This window comes from Erpetoichthys calabaricus, chromosome 15, assembly GCF_900747795.2.
Source record: "Erpetoichthys calabaricus chromosome 15, fErpCal1.3, whole genome shotgun sequence".
NCBI lineage: Eukaryota > Metazoa > Chordata > Cladistia > Polypteriformes > Polypteridae > Erpetoichthys > Erpetoichthys calabaricus.
The window spans coordinates 63,789,910-63,812,577 of record NC_041408.2 but is presented as its reverse complement, the minus strand read 5'-3'; the positions used below and the strand labels follow the sequence as shown (position 1 = coordinate 63,812,577).

Genomic DNA, 22,668 nt, shown 5'->3' with positions numbered 1-22,668 from the left:
AATACCTCCAAACTCATTAAATGGCGCTTCATCCTACAACAAGATAATGATCCCAAACATACTGCTAAGGCAACACAGGAGTTTTTCCAGTGCTTAAAAATGGAAAACTCTTGAATGGTCAAGCTAGGCACCTGATTAAATCCAATTGAGCAGACCTTCTATATATTGAAGACAAAACATAAAGGGACAAGCCCCCAAAACAAACAGAGGCTGAATGGGGTTGCATTAGAGGCTTGGCAGATCACCAGAGAAGATCCTCTGCACGTGGTGAGGTCTGTGAATTGCAAGGGATATGCAAGACCCTACTAAATATGACAGCTTTAATAGATCTGCCATTACTGTGTCCCAAACATAATGGTGCCCTAAAATGGAGGAACCATGAAGAAAAAGTGTTGTTGCACTTTAATCACGTCTGAATTGTTTAATCTGTAATTTTAAACTGTGGAGCAGTGGGCTTCATCAAAGAAAACTGTGTCTTTTTCCCAAACATTATGCAGGAGAATGTATATGTGTAATTTAATCTTTTTTTTTTCTAAAATAGTGTTTTTAAATTTAAAATCTTCATCTGTCAAAAACTGTATATGATAGAGCAATTGTGTTGCCAAATTTGGATTCAGCACCGACAAGTCTATGAAGTTCACCTAAAAAAATGTGACAGGAGCAAACCAGACCAGTGTTATTAGATGTGTGTTATTTAATTTTAGAATTCATTCCTTTGCTCTGACTATTTTAACTTTAATTAGCATTTTTGGGTTATTAGGTTCTCTGTGATTGTGTTTGACTTTGTTACTTTATCTTGGTACTTAAATTTTAGGTTGCCATTCCTCAAAGGGTAGAACGACACCATCCAATACACTTCCCTGAGCAGAGTCGGACTGAATCATTGTGGATGACAAGATGCAGACAATCCTAAATAAGTTATACTGAATAAGTACCAAGCGAGAGCCATACAGGGTGGATTATTACTTTGCTCGCTTTCTGTCCTTTTCTGTGTGTGTGCACATGTGCTGAAACATATATGGACTGTCTGCCCTGGTTATGCTCTCTTCTGGTGTTGGGCTTGTGAGAGATATAGTTATAGCATTTGAGTAATATAATATTTGATCTGTATAGTCTTTTTATAAAATTTGCAGTACTCGCAATATTGCCTAATGCTTTTTTGGTCGTTTCCATTTTTGTTTTGGTGGCTTGGGCTTAAAGCTGTTCTTTGGTTAAATCTAGTTTGACATCTGAGTAAGATGTCTGCTCTGTTGGTGTTAGCTCATCCTCTGGAGTAAAGGATGTGTGCTCATAGTGGCATTGACCTCTTGTTACAACATATTTTTTCAGTCTAAAACTTGATTTATAAGTGTATCAGCATCACTGCCTTCATTTCATTTAAATAATTATGACGTATATGCAAAAATAGTCAGAGATCTTAATTCAGTTTTACACTGAAAAGTTACATTGATTTAAAGCCCCTCCATAACAATGTGAATGCCTAGCTCAGTGATCTGGTTTGGATGGCAGGTCTGGTTCTGCCACATCATCTTTGCTGAGTTTAGGCCTGCATTTTGTTTCCACCCATTTTAGTATGGATTTTATGTGTGTTGTATCAACCAGGCTTTGGCTTTTGCTAACAAATGACGAGATGTTCTGCTAAGAATTTTTTGTTAAAGAACAGAAATCATGGTTTCTTCAATTGTGGCAGCAAAGCATGAACACAATATCACGCAACTACTACCATGTTTCACTGTTGGTATGATGTTCTTACCGTTAAGTTGTCTATTTGTTTTACGTTAGGAATTAATCAAATTTCATTCATCCAAAAAGTTCCAGTTTTCTGTCATCAGAATGCCCTCCCAAGAGGCTTGGGAATCATCCAGTTGGCTTCCTGTCAAAATGAGAGACACATGTATTTTATGTTCTTTTGGCAGTGGTTTCTGCTTTGCTACTCTTCATTGAATCCAGCTTTTGCCCAGTGTCTTTCTGATGGTGGAATCATGAACAGTGATGTGTACTGCATTATCTTGTATGCTGGGGATAATTTTAGTCAGCCAGCCACTCTCGGGAAGATTCACTACTACTGTATATCAGATGTTTAGTGCTTGGAGGTTGGGGCTCTCATTGTGGTTTGGCAGAGTCCCAGAGATGTTGAGATGGTATTGTAACCTTTTCCAGAATGATAGACATAACTGCTTTTTTGGATCACTTCAGGAATTCTGTTTGATTGCAGCATTATATGCTTGTTTAATCTTTGTGCTGGTATCTTGACTGTGTTGGTAAGGGTCAAAATAAGTGAGGATGATATTGAATAGGACTCTCTGTAATCAAGCCTGGCTGTGTTTAATCGGATCATTCTAATTAGTCCTTTGATTTCATTTACTTAACTACAGGACAATTACAGAGTCAGTTGGTGTTGGATAGCTATTCATTAAATGAAATAAGTTAACAAATGTGTTATTTGTTCACTCTGGTGTCCTTGAGTTAATTTTAGGTTTTGGTTAAAGACCTGAAATCATTCAATGCCAAAAACTGCAACAATAGAGTTAATTGGGTTTTTTGTTCACTTCACTGTTGGTCAAAGTCAATATAATTAGAGCATAATATGATGGTGTCTCGTGTTGTCGGTTCCTGTTGACGCCAAAGATTTTTCAACCACTAGGAGTGACAGGCTGGTCAAGAAAAACAAAACGACAATATGATTGAGACCAATTCTGACTGGCACACTTTTGTTTAAGACAAAAATAGTAACAGAATAAAAATAGGATGGTGTCAGAAAATATACGCTCACCACCTAAAATCCCTTTTTGGGAGTGTGGTTACCTTAATACTCAGCAATATTTATAAATATCCTGTAATCAAATGGGAGAAAAGTGTGGCAGAATCATTCCACTGCCTGGGAAACCTGATAACTTTAGCCATTTCATATCATTCTGTAAATGCTGACTGGTATCTTGACTCTACCGAAAGCAAAGCAAAAGAGCTGCTAGTATATTACATGCTCGGTGTTAGAGGATATCAAGCACAGGCAACAAAAGGTGAGAAAACAGCAAGCCAAGTGAAAATGAGCACAAGAACTACAGTGGCATTAAGGCACTAATGATTAAAATAAGATGTGCAATATCAAGTCCAGATTTCTGTTTCATATTGAGATTGTTGATTGAAGAAATACTTTTTAAAAAAAAAAGTTAAAAATCACTGAATTTTTTTGGGGTGAAAAAATGAATGACTTTATTTATGCTAAGGAAGCTGACTAAAATCCAGTAGCACAGTGAAAGTGACTGGCAATATCTTGCTGGAAATAATATACTGATGTGAAAGAATCTGTGTAAAAAGCCCTTTATTTAGCTACCCTTTGTAGTAAGGTCACAAAACACAACACATTGTTTTAACAATAGCCTGTTTAAACTACAATTTTAGGTATTATGCATTTTCAAATGTGTTTTATTTTTGAATAACATTGTGCTAACAATGGGCAGTTTTTATTATTTTTGAAAATTTTCTTTCCATTTTTCCATTAAGATCATTAGTTGGCTTTTTACTTTTATTGCGTTGATGTAATTCAGACAAAGCCAGCTAAGTATTTATTCTGAAGTAACCCTCTGTTTATTAGCACAGTTTTCACATTTTGTCCAGGGCGTCTTCTCATAAGCCTTGGGAAAAGAAATCTAGTTAAAAAGAAATTGATTTTAATCATGAAAATTAACTCAGCGAAATGTCTTTTCTGCAATGCATCTTAACTAAATGGATGTTTTCAAGGGACATCTATAAATTAAAGAACATCCTTTTGACTTGAAAGAAAATACTTTTAGATATACTTCTTAATATTTTATTCATCATGCATTTTTACGTCACATTTACAGAACAATAAGATGGATTATGGTGTATTATGCACAGTATTGTCTGATTTCTGTAATGACTGAACACCTTTCTAACTTTGTAACTTTTTAGTCAGGTGCTGGCTATTGTTCACTTTGGTCTTATAGAAGATAGCATTTCAATTTTTTATTTTTTAAGGAATTATGTTTATAGACAGTCATTTGTAAATAGAAAGGTGATGCTGAGGGTATTTGAAATCTAGTCCTTGAATTACGCAACCTGGTAATCTGAAGGCAGTAGTTTCTGCATATCTGGGCTCTTGTAGCCTCTCCTTCCATCACTTTCTGTTGTCTGCCCCACTAAAATGGAAGCAAATCTCTACATGAAGTGCTGGGTGGTAAATTATGGGGACATATTGAAGCTAGGGTCACACCATCTAAAGATGCTGATACATTGTTTTGTAAAGTAGGACTTAATGTTGTGTTTGAACAACTTTCTCTTAACTAATCTTGACTCAGTAGGACGTAGAGACCTTGTATGAGGTGTCACACATGTGCGTCTGAGGATCTCCTTGAGGGCTCATTCGAGGTAAATGATAACCCTCCAGGGCGAGAGGGGGCGCTGCCACTAAACTTGTTCCCTTTTTTCCCCACAGCTCCTAGAAACCTCCCGGTGAAGGAAATTAGCTCTGCCCCTCTGGTCCTCCCATTATAAAAAGACCAAGTGCCTCCACAAAGGGGTCTTGAGTTGATGAGACTAGTTCTGGAGAGTGAAAGCTCTTGGAAAGCCTTCCGTTGTTTTGTTTGCTGAAACTAAACGCAGTAGTAGTTTTTGTTTTGTTCTTGCTTGCCTTATGTTGTGTGTTACAAGACGGCACCTATTTAAGTTTGAGAAATTTGAAAGAATTAAAAGGCACTTCCCGGCTGGTGTCCCAAACATTTTTGATTCATTCCGGCTTTGTTTGAACCTGTGTTCGGCCACCCCACAGGGGAAGCAGTAGTCAGGCAATCTGAACTCACCTGTTCAGAAAGGTTTGTTCTGCAGGACCTTATTAATCCTCCAACTCTAGTTCTAGTGGCATCTCTTCAGAGTTTTCAGGTGACAATGGGAGATAGCTTAGCTGTTTTTTCTGTATCAGAGAATGAGGATACAACTCTTTCTATAGACTCTTAGCCTGCACTTCCTACTCAAATTCACACTATTAAAGGCCTCACAAGAACAGGCAGCTGAAGAAGATGCTGGTACCTTTTTGCATTTTGGGATAATTGGCCACCAAGCTGTGGAAGGTGGTCACCTGTGATACTTCTTGCTCTGTCCTCAGCATTTCTTTTAATAAAATCGAAGAAATGAGAGCTCATGGCTCCTTTGCCATGACAATGTACTTTTCATCCAATTTCAAAATTCATAATGCCTAGAATTACTTCTGTCTTTTATGTTTTTTTTTCTTTCAAATATTTTTTGTACAACATGAAAAATAGAATTTCAAAAAAAGTTTTTGTTTTCCAGCCAGATCAAATAACTAAAACAGAGTAATTTCTCCCATCTGCATCTTAACTTGCCATCTTGAATGTGAAATTGGCATACATCTCACTATAAACCATACCAGTAATAATGCAAAACATATAGTGGGAAGCGTATTTAACTAAAAAGGACTAAATTATAAATATAGTTAATGAAAATAAATTAAACCTCACAAAACTCTTCAGTTGACATCTGGTAATCCTGCTTTATGTCACTATAGGGTTGCCCAGATCTAACTATGCAACTTTTAATGCAATGTAATGCAATGATTACATAGTTAGATCTGGACCACCCTGTATCTATAAATTGGACAGGGCAGAAGGCCGTCACTGCAAGTCGCATTCTGTGAGTTAGAAGGTCACTCTGAAATCACCTCTGTACCTTATTGTTATTTGATTTTATTGTCCCCTTTGTTTTTATCTTATTACTGTTGTTTAATTTCATTGTAAGGTGACCTTGAGTGTTAAGAAAGGCGTCTATTAAATAAAATTTATTATTATTATTAATCAGAACAAACCTCTGTAGGTCAGTAATGGTGTTCCTTCAACCAATTTCACATATATGAAACCCAGGAGGACATCAGAAATATAGAATGAGGTCTTCATTGACTGACTGGAAGTTAGTGCAAGTCCTGTAGATCAGTGTTTCCCAACCTCGGTCCTGTGGCCCCCCTGTGACTGCAGGTTTTTGTTCCAACCAGCTTCCTAATCAGTAACAACACCTGATGGCACTGATCTCATTTAATTAGCTGGGATTATTTTTCTTTTATTCTACATTCAGAAAATCACAGCAGCATGATTTTTACATTTAAAAGACATTTAGAAATATTTCTGCATTTAAAGTAGATTTAAATGCTTAACTCTCTTTTGTTAATTTCATTATATTTTGCCCTTTTCTCTGTGCAGTTTTTCCCCATCGTTGTATCTTATTAATGACAATTAAAAATGAGCAGAGCAGACACACTGGCAAACAACACTGAATAATCAGGCTGCAAGTAGTTTAGCATCAGACCCACTAATTAGTAAATAATGGATTAATTAAACAATTAGAACACCTAGAAAAGTAGGAAGAAAATCAAGATGAAAATATTGTTAAAAAGAAAAAAATAGTGTTCCCATATAACTGCTTGGTACATTTATAATATTTTAATACATAATTCGCCTGCCTCCTCACTCACTCACGTCCATCTGAAGCCGAATGCGCAGTCGCCTTCTGTGCAGCTGCCCGAGAAACCTTACGAGACCGACATCCAACCCCAACATTGTGGCAGGCAGCGGATTTACAGCTGCAAAAATTCAAAGAGAAAGGCGACTTCGATTAAAGCTCTAGAGGCCTGAAAGGCGATATCGACTACAGCTTGAGGCCTAATTACGCATTCATTCAATACACCTATATCAGGTTTGTGGTGCTTATACTTATTACTATTCCATATTGTACTGGAACATTCATCATTCAATATTATACTATAGGCCTGGAAAATTCATCAACTAACAGTACAAGTGGACTACAATCATTACAAAACAACTTCTTCGTTACTTATCATTTGTTCTTCATACACTGCTGACAAACTCGTGTCCGTTTCATCTTACATTTTCGAAATGGGATCTTTGTCTAGTGTATATATATATTTATATATATATATATATATATATATATATGTATGTATATATATATATATATATATATATATGTATGTATATATATATATATATATATTTTTTTTTACAATAAACTTAGTTTTCTAATTTCTATATTGTTCCCAAATCACAGAACTTGGGAAATAACAGTTCACTTAATTAGCCCAGGAGTCCAATTAAAACCAGAAGCTGGTTGGAACAAAAACCTGCAGCGACAGTGGGGCCACAGGACCGAGGTTGGGAAACACTGCTGTAGACTACAGTAAGGTAGCATATGGTCCACAATTGTGGCAGAAGGAAGAGGTGACCCAAACTGAACCATGGAAACACTACCATATCAAGACTTAGCAGGAGTCATAAACTGCTTAAAGGAATGCTAATATAGTGCCTAGAGGTCCACCCATTTCCCCAGAATTGATTCTCAAACTTGATCCAAAAGTGACACTGAAGTGATGTTCAAAAGCCTTCTTTTGCCAATCCGCAGTTGGGAGGAGAGTGAGGTGAAGGCTTGCTGGCCGAAGGAAGAGAAGCCAGGGTATGCAGAAAGAAATGCAGAGAGAAGGAGATGTGAGAAGGAGATTGTTATGCAGAAAATGCCAAAATTGTGGTCAAAAGTAAAAAAAAAAATAGGCAGAAAATGCAAAGTGGCATGTCATTATTGAAGCTGTGTGTTGGCTAATTCCATTTATTGATGTCGCACTGAATGCTCTCTAAACTATCTGTGCTGATGCTTTGCACTTTTTCTTCTGTCGAAAAGATAGAAATGTCTTGTGAATAGTAATAAATCTTTTGTTATTATTGTTATTTCATAGAGTCTCCTGTGTAAGGGGTGGGGTGGGGGATTGTGCATCAGACTCCTTTAAAGTTTGTTTTTTTATCTTCATGTGGCTAATTATGCATGCACAGGGCGTGCGCCTCCTACTCATATACTGATGCAGAACTCAAAGATCGACCTCCACATTTGGCGACAAGCAGAGATAACTAATCATTTATGCTGTACATGTTTCATAAACAGGGCGGCACGGTGGCACAGTGGGTAGCGCTGCTGCCTCGCAGTTGGGAGACCTGGGGACCCGGGTTCGCTTCCTGGGTCCTCCCTGCGTGGAGTTTGCATGTTCTCCCCGTGTCTGCGTGGGTTTCCTCCGGGCGCTCCGGTTTCCTCCCACAGTCCAAAGACATGCAGGTTAGGTGGATTGGTGATTCTAAATTGGCCCTAGTGTGTGCTTGGTGTGTGGGTGTGTTTGTGTGTGTCCTGCGGTGGGTTGGCACCCTGCCTGGGATTGGTTCCTGCCTTGTGCCCTGTGTTGGCTGGGATTGGCTCCAGCAGACCCCCGTGACCCTGTGTTCGGATTCAGCGGGTTGGAAAATGGATGGATGGATGGATAATTCAACGAACCAGGGCGAACAAGAACTTATTTTCTGCGAATAACACTAGTAAGAATTATGCAGAAAGGCTGAAAGGAGTAAGGGGCTTTTGCTTTTGTACACTGAGTTATCCATTTGTTACTTGCTGTTTGTCAGAGAATAAACTGACATATTTTTATAATTCATAGTTTCCATAGCATTATTCTAGATGCCTATTGCATGTTTGGTATTTTTTAAACTTTAACTTTTAGAACTATATTACATAGATTTTTTTAATTCACTTAAAGTGAATTTGTGGATTTTTCTTGTTCCCTTTGTGTGTTGTTTTTTTGAGGTACGCTGTTTTTTTTTGTGCAGATATTAATTGGAGACTGTAAATTGGCTGTGTTTGTCTCAAGTGGATAGCACATTACATGACTTCCAGTCAGAGCGGATGTCAAATTTGATGACATGCAGTTTCTGATCTTGTCACCAGAGTAAGTCAGATTACATGACTAGAAATCGCAGGGGATGACAAACTAGGCAACACTGTGACAATTTCCCAGCAGAGTTTCACATTTCCAAAATATCACAAGTTTGCATATTTTTCTGACAGCCCATAATGTGCTGCCTGACAACACCTGTGCTGTGCTAACGCTTTCCAGGTACAGTGAATTCAGCTGCAATCTCTTCTCTTTTTTTTCCCTTTTTCCTTTCTGTCACAGTATGACAAACATGGGACATCAGAGAGAAGAATCTGACTTATATGCAAAACACCAGCCTCCCTTATTGTTTGTATCTGCATTGTTTGCATTGCACTTCCGGCTGAGCACTCATTTGTCGTCAGTTCTTGCTTGTGCAAGTTTTGCCCCCATGACTTTGATTATGTGGGGTCAAGTTGCTGACTGGTTGGAATGAGTTCCTGGGGATGTCAGAGTACACAAATGCAAGTGTGCACCATAACTACCACCGACTCGTTAAAATTATGTAAATCATGTTCCTGACTGAAAATTACTGGAAAAATTATGTAGTGTGACGATGGGGTCTTTTGTTAGTATGCACGCTGCATGGTTCATGCCTTATACCAGATTAAGGCAGGAATTCCCAAGGCTCCTCTTAACCTTGAATTGAGGTTGTGAAGTTTGAAAATGGATGGATAAATGTTACACAGCTTGTGAGAGCTGGGTTTCAATCCCAACTTTATCAATGCCTTTGTGAATATTGAATGTTCTCACCATAAAAGAGTAGATTAGCACCATGTTTCTACCCATACCAGAAATTTGTCTGTATTAGTCTTATTGGGCTTTCTAAACTGGCTCTGTACGTTCATGTTCCTGTTACCTGGAATTGACTGGAATCCCATCAAAGACTGGTCCTTGCCCAGTGCTGCATATATAGGTTCCAACAGCTAGCAGTTCTGTATTGGACTGAGTGGGTTATACAATGGGTGAATGGATGGATTTTTTACTCAGTAGAAATGATTAAAAGTAATGCTTAATTTACAGACACAACAAGGAATATGATTTTGAACTGTGGCATAAGCCATGCTATTTTTATGTACATTTAAGTCTCCAGACAAATAAAATTAAGACAAAGATTAATGCAGCTGCCGGTGTAAATGGTTAACAGAACAAGTAATGCTCATATAATACAATATAATAATGATAACTTCAACAATTATTATGGTGTAGCTTATTGTACTGTCAGCAAAAAACAAACAAGCAAATATAATAGGTATAGCTCTGAAATCCAATAATAATGTCTTTACATAGTCTGGAAGGGTATTGGGTGCAGAGCAGTGGTGCAAAAAAATTGCAAGATTAGTTACAGTATGTAGATGAGATGTGTGACCTGGTAAATGCCCTGACTTTAATTAGTATGCGCAGATATTACATGAAAATAGCTATAATCTATGTAATGATTTAAAACTCAAAGGTGGAACACTGTAAAACCGATAAACAAATGGATAAGTAATAAATGAGTATCTTCTTATATAATACACTACCATGGTTGTCCGTTTGTCTTTTAAATCACCTGTGGCTCACAAACCTATTTATCTGAAATTTAATACACATATACTACGTGACGTCTACTATCTGCTTTCAGGGTGATGATTGACCTCCAAGGTTATTCCTCTTTTTATTTTTATTTTATTTTATTGTAGAATCAACTCTCGGCAGTGGCCAGCAGGGCACCGTTCTCATCCCCACCACTTTTGTCATCACTTCCCCTACCTCTTCATATCTTAAATCATTCTTGAGGCAGATTGAAGACTTAAGTACCAGCTTAAGTGAAAAATTAAGAAAACCGTACAAAGTAATTGCAACACAAACACTGACTTAATCAGTTTTAACGTTAAAAGATGCCGACGGAAGACGAGAAGAAGTGGCCCGCTAGGGTGGAGAAAGGAAGAGCTGCTCAGGAAGCAGCAAGCGCATCAACTTCTGAGCAAACGAATGCTAAACATATAGAGAAAGAAAATCAAGTGTATTTACTGCACGTTATCATGCACTGCGCCGTTACTGGTTAATAATATTTTAGCAAACAATGCATGCATTTTGCATGTTTTGACCATATAAATGGATAACAAACTTGTGGATTATGGAGTAAAAGTTACGTGAGAATTTAGTTTCTTTTTTCTTATGGACACTTTTCATATTATTTGCCATTAGACAGTACCAGTCATCACTACATTCCATTATATCATAAACTGCTTTCTCTCATTCTCCATGAAAACTTGGGATTCAATTTTTTTCTTGGCCACCATTCAAAACTATTTGACCTTCAAGTTGGACAGTTACACCGTTACTGGTAAAGAATAATCTGTGTCTTCTCTTAGCCTAATGGCACAAGTTCAAGTTCCTATCTGCCAGCTAGGGTTTCTTACCTACGTCCTTACCTTCTAGTACTTTGCACTAGCACTCTCTTTCTGTCTTTTTACACCCTTTGTCTCCTTCTCTTTGACTTTTTAGACCTCTGTCATTCCTCCCTCCCTTACTCCCTCCTCTTATGTGTTTAGCTTTCCTCTCCTCCTGACCCAGCACTTTGAGTAGCCTAGTTCAGTAAGGTGGCCTTCCATCCCAAGGTCTCTTCCAGTCTTGCCTCATAATCGCTTCCAAAGTCTGGGTGACCAGTTTTATGTCTCTGCACCACTGAGCTCTCAGACTTAACAAGCCTAGTCTCTAAGGCATCACCTAAACTGCGTCTTCTATTAGAGAGGTAGCACATCTGAAACGTTCCCTAATGCAGCGTAGTGGCAAAGGCACTGGACTTTAAACCGCAAGATTTCTGGTTCTGTCCCCACTAATGCTTCAATGTCCGATCCTGAATAAGTCACATAATCCTCCTCTGCTCCAATTGTTTTAACAATTGTAATATATCATGAACTAGTAAGTCGCCTTGGAGTAAGACATCAACCAAATCATAATAACAGTAATATCAACATGACAGGTTTCTTCCAAGGTTACATTTCTTTTTCTTTATTACGCTTTAGAGCAGTGCTCCGCAACCTTTTCTCACCTAAGACACACCAAAGTTCTTCCTAGAATTTCCGCGGCACGTCAAAAGCTAAAATATATAGCAGTGGCGAAGTGGGGGGAGCGGGGGGCGGTGGTGGTGGTTTGGGGGCGGTCCGCTCCGAGCGGCAGCTATTTAGGGGCGTCCAAACTACGGTAGTTTCCTCTTTTTTTTGTTCCTTGAGGAGGCGCAAAAAAAAAAATTTCTTTAAGCTTTGGGGCGTCACATTTTTCAACGCCCCGGTCAACATGATCTCCAGCTACGCCACTGATATATAGATATTAATTTAATACACAAATTTTACAATAAATTTTCATTTTTTATTATAAGTATACATTTATTATAAGTATACATACATAAAAACTATACTATATTTACTTTTATACAATCTTAATAATTATTATAACATAATGACTGATTAATGTGATACCTGCGCTTGTTTCAATGAACACAAAAGTTTTATATTCGGCTCAATATTTGACAGCGCAACCCGAAGTTCTTGGCCAAGATCTTTTAAGCATGACCGCTTATCATTTTTAATTAACACAAGAGTTGTTTGTCTTTTTTGGCGTAATTGGGATGGTTTGAATTTAGATGACGATTTAGTTTACTGGGTGCCATTGCCTCGTTTGATAGCTGATCGCCGCAAATGATGCATTGTGGCTTTGGAGCCGTTTCGTCACCACACCACGAGAATCCATATCGAATGTAGTCTTCGTTGTACTTCCTTTTCACAATCTTCTTTGGTTTTTTTGCAACACTTGTGTTGGGTTCTTCATCATCTGTACGTGAAGACGAATCTTTTCCACATAAAAATTTATCCATATTTAAAGGGGTATAAAACTAAATATGAATCACACGAAGAACGTTAACCATACACAATTCAGCAACACAACTAATAGTAATGAATGATAACTACTGTCGCAAGACGAGTGAATGCGACGTAGCACGACTAATACGTCGGCTTGAATTGAATCTAGGTGTGGGCACGGAGCGCTCTGCCTATCAAAGCATACTACGGAGTTGTCTGGCGACTACGTAGGGCCTACATCGTAGGCGCCAGGCACCAGGCAATGGGATTTATTATTTCAGAGAAATGACACATAAAATTATGAAACCTTTAAAAGGCTATTCACGCGAATATTTCGTTGCACGTATTCTCCTTATTGTGTTTCTAAGGAGGACCGTTGAAATATTATTTAGTTAGAAAATTGTCTTATTTGACCGCGTCACACCTGTATCGGCTCAAGGCACACCAGTGTGCCATGGCACACCGGTTGCGGAGCACTGCTTTAGAGGACAGGATAACTGATAACCTCTGGTCTTTGGGGCAAAAACAATATTAAGTTATGTTATATTTTGGGAATTTTTTAAATTATCAAAAGGAAAAACAGATCAGTCAGGGCATTGAAAAAAAACAAAAGCAATTGGCCTAAAAGGCAACCCAAAGCACACAAATCCAGTTCATAACCCAAAGTCAGAATTCAAATAAACTGAACGGAAAATAAAAGAAAATCTAAAAAATACTTACAGTAATCCAGTGATCCTAATCTTACAGCACTCAATGACATTTGGAAGATCCTTAACCTTTGTAGAATATATAGACTGAGCATGGTCGCTCCACAGTGACATACTGGGTGGACCTGCCTCTTGGGGGTCCAGCCAGAGAGAACAAGGGAGATAAGAAAAGAAACTTGTAAAAACTGTAGCTTGAACAAAATATTAATTAAGAAAATACTATACATGTAAACAAGACAATCCTGGAATAATTATAATCACAAACGATTTTTAAAAATTACAAAAAGTTTAAATTAAATGACAACACATGATAAACCCTAGCCATATCATGATACATGTCTATGCAACTGATTCAAATTTTACCAAGAAGGTACTGGGCACAAAATGTCATAATTTTTCCTCTTTAAACATTTTAGGAAAATGTAATGTTGCACACTTTTGAGGAAATTCCACCCACCTTACAGATATGACAGAAATGTTGTCAACCAAAGCTTAAATGCTAAACGTACACCAAGGTCAAAACAGGTAAATCTAAACACAAACATGACATTACAAAAAGTAAAAGGGTGACATATAGTGCCTATGGGAAGCAAAAAATAAGAAAGAAAACTAACAACATTCAAACATTTCACCGTTATAGTTTGTCCTCTTGCTGTTAATCAATCCAGAGCATCAGGTCATAATACAAAAGAAAATCCGAAGACTTGTTTTCAAACAAGTGAGCAAAAGGAAAATATGTTTTGTCTTTCTTATGTCATTTTAAACTCGCAGCATGCCATAATTTCATCTGCACAGGTCACTGTTCTGAGACCAAAAGTCAGCGCGGTTACATTTTTCCAAATTAAAGACTGTGATGACAGCACAGGGCCAAATCTTACACAACGGGTGCAGCAATTTCTCACACAAAATTCAAGGTAAAATGGGCACCTTGGGTGCAATGTGCACAGAGCACCAGGTAACATATGAGGAAGTGCAAAGAGACCAAAATGAAGATGCAACGAACAATAGAATAACACAAGCATGAATGTAGTCTCCATAGCATTACATTTTTCATGAAAAAACATGTAAAAAGCATTGCATTTTTTGGCTTGAAAAAATACATATTTATTAAATCTGATCTTTCTACAATAAAACGTGCAAAACACCAAAAGTACAAAGTCAGAAGTATAAAAAGTATAATATTGATACTAATAATAATAATAATAATGGATAGTAATAATAAAATTAATGCTAATACCGTGTATACTGTCGAAATGTGTCATTTGTGTGGTATATCTTGAAGCACAATGAAATACACAATCCAACGTCACAATCAGGAAAACAGAAGCGTGATTCCTTGCCGATTTTCTTTCCAGACTGATCAGCTTTTGAACAGCACACTGCACATGTGCTACTGACACAAGCGTCACTTTCAGATTCATCCGAATCACTTTCGATTTCATTGTCTGTTTGAATTTCACCGACTGAAGACAGATTAACTTCATCATCACTGCCTGTATCACTGTCAAAAGCGTGCAACCCCTGGGCTGCTGAAAAACGCTTCTTGTAAGACGCCATTATGAGGCTAGGAGAAGACATGTCTGCTCCATTGCTTGGGTAACACTCAATAAGTGACTTGGCTGTTCCTTATGCAAGACATGCCATTATCGTTTTTCCAAGCATCTCTTGGCACTAAAGCTGTTGACACTTTTTCAGCCAGAGTAATCCTTGGGTCTAACGTTTATGCAAAACATGTCTATATAGTTGCCTGAGTGATGCTCGGGACTAATGCTTTTAGCACTGATTTTACAGCCCGAGTGACGATCGGATGTAACGCCAAGGAGGTTAAATGGCCTAATATACTGACATGTTTTAGTCCAAGCTACGACGAAATGTGGGTTTAGTCAGCTGTACAGAATTTTCTTCTGAGTTGAGTGATCTCTGAATTAAGCTGCCTCCATCTCTGCACCCCTACAGTAAGTTCATTTTCAAGGCGAACTAAAGACAAGTTAGGAGCATGCTGCACCCACCACATGAGGAACACAGGTTAACGCCATACCCAGGACAGACTGGAGCATATTTATCTGTGGAAGGATGAATCTATACATATAAAAGGCAAAACCCTCACTGACTCATCACTAATTCTCCCACTTTCCATATAAGTGGGAAGCTGAAATTTTGCGTGCTCATTCCTTGCAGTGTACTGACAAAAGTTAGGTATGTTTCATGTCCTATTACAACACCTAAGGGGGGGGGGGGAACAGGTGTACCCCCCTAAACTGTATATATAGATAGGGGAAACCCCTCTTCACTATTTCTGCAACTTCCAGTATACGTAGGAAGCCCAGATTTCCCATGCTCATCCTTTACACTGTACTTACAAACGTTAAGTATGTTTCATTTCGCACCGTGCCCCGTAACGAACTTTCGAAAATAACGTCTTCTTTTTGGCGGTTCTCATCATTATGCCATAAGGAACTTTCGGAAATGACCTCTCCTTTTAGCGGTTTCATTCCTTATTTCCGTTAACAGACAATTTATTTCACGGCAGAGATGTACAACAGCTGCCCCCAGTACCCCTTCCTTTTTCCGCATGGCCGCTGTCCACGCACCTACCACGTGGTTGTCTCCCTGCCTATATACATTAACGACATCCTGCGCTCATGTGCCTCCTCACTCGCTTCCTTACTTTCCTCAGCTGTTTGTCGTGCTTACTGCTCCGCTTCAATCCTGCTATTGTTCGCCTTCCCTCACGTCTTCCTGCTGGTGACTCCTGCCTTTTCGTTTACTCCACCGCTTCAAGGCTGACATTGTTGAGTTTCCTTACTTCCTCACGTCTCCCTCCTCGTGACTGTTGCCTTTTCTTTTACTCCACCACTTCAAGGCTGTCATTGTTGGGCTTCCTTACTTGCTCACGTACGTATTCCTGGTGCTGACTTCTGCTTTTCATTTGCTGCTCCACCGCTTCTCGCCTTCCTTCGTACTTCCTTTCTCAACGGGTGCAAGTTTACCCCGAATAACATGTCTATTCCAGTGATCACCGTTGATCACAATTTCACTGACCCATACCCAGTGGTTTCCATTCCCCGAGATTGCGCCATTACTTATTGAATGGCCATATCAGTATCAGCCTTGATATCTGCAGAGACATTGTGTCTTATGTACTGAATGACTGGTACAGGTTCAAGGTGTGGACTGATGACGGTAGAGGAGACAATTATACTACACAGGACCACTATAACAGTGAAATGCTTAAGCTCTCAACCTATGGTTCTGCATGTGAACTGATAGCTGCTGCGGAATTGTTTCATTGTCGCTTTCAACTATATAGAAATGGGGAAATATTTTACACCTTTGGACAACTGGGAATGCCTGTTAAACATCTTAGATTCACTGGTAGCGATTTGGGTAGTGGACACTTCGATGTTTATAAATGTTTCAACTTTGACAAGGTGGACACAGTTATCAATGAAACCTTTTGTATCTTTACAACGGTTGACAAACGCGGAATGTAACTTGAACACAACACGTCCTCCAAATACGAGCCTGATTTATAGAAATAATGATAATCAAATCCTTGATGACAGCAACACTCCTAACAGTGACAAAACAATTACATTGACAATCATGTTATGCTATTTTTAAAATGTTTCCTTTTCTTTTTCATAACTTCTTTAACACACTACTTCTCTGCTGCGAAGCGCAGGTATTTTGCTAGTTTTCTATAAAAGAAAGTTCTAAAGACGGAGACTTATATTTTGAAACTTCTGTTAGGTACCTAAGGGACATGCAATGCAGCTAATGCAAGGTTTATTCAAGTTGGAAGAGCCTTCATTACAGATGAATAAACCTCAGTGATCAATTCAATTTGAGTATAAATCAGCTTGGAAACTTAATAAGATCAGTGCACTAAAGGAGATATTTTGTCAGACATTCCTGATTGATGGTCACTTTAGGGTGGGTGGAATTTCCTTAAAATGTGTAACGTTACAGTTTACTAAAATGTTTGATTTTATAGGTTTCATCATCGTAGTCCCTCTTATTTTATATTTTACTTGGTTGTGTCTGTTGTTCTTGAGAAGGCTACATTTGCAAAAGCATTGAATAGCCATTTTCATTTTGTTAAGCAGGAAGGCATGAAAGAAGAATACATTGAGCCAGAATTTCCATTGCTTTCTTCTGAAGAAGAAATTCACATTCTACATGCAAGAGTGCAGCAGCTGGAGAAAGAAAAAGCAGACCTGGAAAAGGAGAACAGGCACTTAAAAGATATGTTGGTCAGTGGTAAGTTTACTTGATGGAATATCTACAAAGGCAAACCAGGCCACCTTTATGGCTTCCAGTGCTATAGTAACATATTTAATTTTTATGTCTGACTGTAGTCTGTAATCTGAACAAACCACTGTGCCCCATGTCTGAATCTGACTTCATGAAATAACTGAATCACAACTTCAAAGGCCGTGGTTTTAAATGTCACTGGTTGAACAAAGACTGCGCATTGCTTTGTCATCTGCAGTTTCCCTGGCAAATTCTTCATTCTCCTACATTGTTAATATTTGAGAAATTACTTAATTATCTGCAAAAGGACCAAATTTAAGTGAGAATGGGTGAGTGTTTGATTTTTATTCTGCTCTGGATTTGTTCTTTTGGACTAAACAGATTCAGAAAAAGGTCAGAAGCATGAAAGCATTTAGTCCTTCATTTTGCACAATAATTTTACAACTGAAATGGATCATGTAAAATATTTTATTTGTGGAATAAGACCTGCTTCTAGGTATCAAAGAGAAAAACCTAAGGCCTTATAATTATTCCACCAAGACTAAAGACACTCTCTACAGAGTGAATTTGGAGGTTAGAATTGGGAGCAGTTTAGCAACATGGAGTAACCTGTTGTCTCATTTTGGTACAAGTACATCCATGTCACTAGTACAGTATGACCAGCTCCATGGCTTTATACAGTTTGTCCAAGAAAATGCTTACCTCAGTGTAAAGAAATTAATTCTATTACTGTATGATGTTTCCTATTTGTTATTGAAAAGTTAATCTACTCTAATATGTAGTTTGTAATTAGACTTTGTAGTGTGGAAAGGCAGGGACTGCTAGAGGGCACTGTTTTATCATGGAATAGCTTTTAGGGACACCTCGCCTCAAAACATAAACCCCTTTTCAAATGTGCAGACTCTTTTTAACGTGGACCCACTATGTAATGTCTAACCTGTATTATGAATTTAGTTTACCTATTCTTTCACTTACAAACCGTTGGGTATATTCCAGTTGCAATGCACTTGCACCCAGGACTATTGACCCTACCATCTGTTCAATAACTCCTCCACACTTTACCAAGTTATGACTGTCACTGTCTTTGTACCATTCTCTCTCCTCACCCTGACTGACATAGCTGACAAAGAAACTCGGTTCCCAGCCCCCGGTAGTAAAATAGAGCAAACATGCAAGCAGGAAAGCAGGCTTAATAGGTTTTAATATTTATCCATCCATCCATTTTCCAACCCGCTGAATACGAACACAGGGTCACGGGGGTCTGCTGGAGCCAATCCCAGCCAACACATAGAACAAGGCAGGAACCAATCCCGGGCAGGGTGCCAACCCACCACAGGACACACACAAACACACCCACACACCAAGCACACACTAGGGCCAATTTAGAATTGCCAATCCACCTAACCTGCATGTCTTTGGACTGTGGGAGGAAACTGGAGTGCCCGGAGGAAACCCACGCAGACACGGGGAGAACATGCAAACTCCACGCAGGGAGGACCCGGGAAGCGAACCCGGGTCTCCTAACTGCGAGGCATCAGCGCTACCACTGCACCACCGTGCCGCCCCGTTTTAATATTTAAGCATTATTAAAATAAATAGTTGCGTAAACAAAAGAAAAGAGAGTGTAGCAATTCACACCATATAACCTGGATCATCCTATAGTTCTGTCAGCAACACATTTGTCCAGGTGGAGAGGTTTGACTTACCCCCTCCACTTTTTCTCTGATTAGCTCATTTGCATACCAGTTCTTATGTCTTACCAGCAAAAAAAAAAAGCAGTACCTTATATTGCATTCCTAAGACTCTAGACTTCTATTGCTGCAGAGATTTTTATACTTTCCATCTGTATATATATATATATATATATATATATATATATATATATATATATATATATATATATATATATGTGTGTATATATATATGTAAAATCCAACGTTCGTCTGTCTGTCTGTATGTCTGTCCGCTTTTCATGAGAGAACTACTTAACAGATTTAGATTGGTTTTTTTCCTATAATTTGCTTGAAGATTCCAGTTGATTTTGTGACTACTGTCAGAGCGCTAAGTATCATAAGTTCGCTTGCAGGAGCGATTTATTTGCACTAATCCGAGACAGAGGCTGTCGACCGAGGGGGGTGGGGCCCTCTTCACTTACACGCCAGCCTCGAATCGCTGTACCTCTGGCCCCGTTTTGGAATGTACCTTGCTTCCGCTTTGCTAGCAATACCTGTTTGTTTATTGATTTTTATAGTTTGTCCAGTTTCACTACTATGCGGGTGTAGCCGGGGGGATAGCTAGTTTAAAATAATTATCAAAATATTCAGGTAATTCTTTTCTGCATGCAAAAGCTTTAACAGACAGGTACACTTTTCAGTAGCCAAGTAACATAGCAAGTACACAGAAAGGGAATAAATGTGTTTGTAAAACATTATAAGAGACATTCTGCTCGTTCCTCCTATAAGCATGAACGCATCCTTGAAGGGCAACAGACTTAAGTTCAAATAGACGAGAGAGAAAGGTTTAATCCATGAGGAAACATGACAAATGAAGAAAGATTGAAGGAATTGAACCTTGAGAATTCTGAGATCAAGAGGTGACATAATTAAAGTGTTTCAAAAGATGAAAGGCAGTAGAATTTGCAAGCTTTTGGGGCTGAAAATATTTCATGTACCGTTTTGCTGTGGTACTCCAGGAGAGGCAACTTTGTTGGTGTTAAAATACCTGGTCTTATACAGTACATTAAATATTAGGACATTTTTGAGGAGAAAAGAACATTCAGCCCAACAAAGCTCACTAGAGAATAAAAGAGAGAGATGCTAGGCAGGAGGTTAGAGGACCTCCTGGCGCTGGAGGTGGCACTTGGTCTCTTACTTTCTTTCTTTGTTTTAACCACCTGATATCAGTATGTGATATTCAGCAAAAGAAGGGGTTAAAGATGAAATGATGAAATTGTGTCTTTAGATCATGACAGTAAGTACTTTGTGATTATTCTGATACCAACATACACAGAGAGGAACTAAGGTAAAAAAAATGAAAAAAGCAAGATTCAGGTGTGGCCACAGAATGCAGCGCAGAGGCTGGATGCTTTTTTATCTGCCAAGCTTGCCTTTACTATCACCTTCTTGTTATTTTTCTTTAAGGAGATACTAACACTGCCAAGCACTCTCCAAACATCAGGATATGGATTATAACAAAATTAAAATGGAGTATTCAGAAAAAAAGTATAAAGCCTTTTCTATAATTCCATATAAAATTACACAGATAAGAATAGTTGATTAAGGAAAAGATACGCTGATTTAGGAAAAACATGAAAGCATCAGATAGGCCTGACAGGGCAGAATATTATGAAGGACATAATCAAAGAAAAAACACAATAGACAAAATATTCTTTGTCAATAACCTCAATGTATTTCACAGCTATTTGATGACAAAAAGCAAAACCATAGACTAGCTCCTAAATGAAGTCATTGCAAAATGAAATCAGAAAAGGCAGTGACCCAATAACAACCAAAGAAAGTGAGGTTAAGGAAGTGCTGAAGAGGTGGGTGAAGCCCAGCAAGGGCTCAAGACCTGACTCTATAAAGGCAAAATCCTTGTGGAAATACTGTTAAAAGCAGCTGAAATTTCCTGACAACTTTTCAGCTGCATTCTGTGAAAACACATTGTACCCACATCTGTATAAGAACTCAGTGTGGACAAATAGAACAGCTCTGTTGACTGACCTTCCTTGGACCACTTTTGGTAGGTAGCCTACTACCCACTGCACACTGGGAACACCCCACAAGACCTGACATGAGGATGTATAAACAGTGTGTACACTCATATTTAGATGTGTAAAAACTAAACTTGGCATAATGCCACGCACATTTTCACGGCAGGCTTAGACCATGTGTACGCACATTTCTAAGCCTCCTGTGAAAATGCGTGTGGTTTTGTAAACAGTGCTACTGTTTCTGTGTAGTTTTCCTTTCTTTTTTAGATTCACATCCATGACACAGGCTTTATCAAATACACAGAAATTAATTGCATATTGTTTACAAATTTAAGGCACTTGATTGTAATCATTCGGTAACAATATAATGGTGCATGGAATGGCCTGACTATTCCAACTACCATGGCTGCTTTAGCATTGTTAGAAGACATTGCAAATGGAAGAATTAGAAGAGAGCATGTATTTTGAGATCATACTCATTTCTTGTTCCATGATGATGACTGGCTTCTAAGTCTATTTTAGTTTCCAAGAGCTATCCTCTTGGAGCTGTGTGCTGATCTTGGGCTGGCTTTACAAAGGCAGTCTTTTAGAAATTGTGTTCTACCTGTTCCTTTGCAAGTTCTGTCCACCCTCTGGTTTTTAGCCACAGGAGCCTTTCAACGTGAACTGGCTGATTGATCGGATATTTCTCAAGTCATCACTGAGTCGGCACCATACCAGCTCTATGGGATGGTATTTTCTGTTTTTTATCCAGATTCCCTTACCCTATGGTTGAACAGGCATACATCACAGCACAATTCGCAGCAATGTCCAGTGTTCTAAATTTAATCGGAGTGGCCGACTAAATGCACATTGCTATAAAGGCACCTTCAGAGAATTAATTTCCCTATTAATGTGCAAATTATCTGTGATGCGAAAATTCATCTCATTAATGTTGTGGCGAGATGGCCAGACTCAATTCATGAGTCATTCATTGTCAGAAACAGTAGTGTTGGAAACAAACGTGAAAATGGTGTTGTGTGTCATGGCTGGCTTCTTGGTAAGATAAGATATTTAATATTACTCCTTTGGTCAAAATTGTAAGTAATTTGTATGACATAACCATATAACACGATTACACTGGATAAGACTGGTGGAGTGCTTTTCTGTAGTCCACAGAAAGTGTGTTGCATTGTGCAAGCATGTAGTGTGCTGCGTAATGTGGCACACAATTGTGGCATGCCTGTACCTGAAGAGATGCGGTATGATGAACCTTACCCTGACACACCAAATCATAAGCCAATTTAAGCAGTGTTACAACTTTGTTTGAATGTAATTAGCAGAATGTAAAAACAGGTCATCAGATGCAGCATTTACTTTTTA

The 22,668-nt window shown here is 38.5% G+C and overlaps 1 protein-coding gene across 6 annotated transcripts in view; it reads left to right on the top strand.

Annotated features, from left to right (window-relative positions):
• LOC114665880 (uncharacterized) overlaps nucleotides 1–22,668 on the top strand; it is a 134,425-nt gene that overhangs the window by 91,547 nt on the left and 20,210 nt on the right. For 3 of the 6 annotated variants that reach the window (XM_028820530.2, XM_028820533.2, XM_028820534.2), the window contains exon 2: nucleotides 17,447–17,600. The exons of 1 other annotated variant lie outside the window; for it this stretch is intronic. In XM_028820530.2, coding sequence (XP_028676363.1) covers nucleotides 17,447–17,600 — 154 coding nt within the window. Of the gene's footprint in view, nucleotides 1–17,443; nucleotides 17,601–22,668 lie in introns of all 6 variants that reach the window. 2 more of the 6 variants (XM_028820529.2, XM_051919536.1) reach the window with 2 other exon arrangements.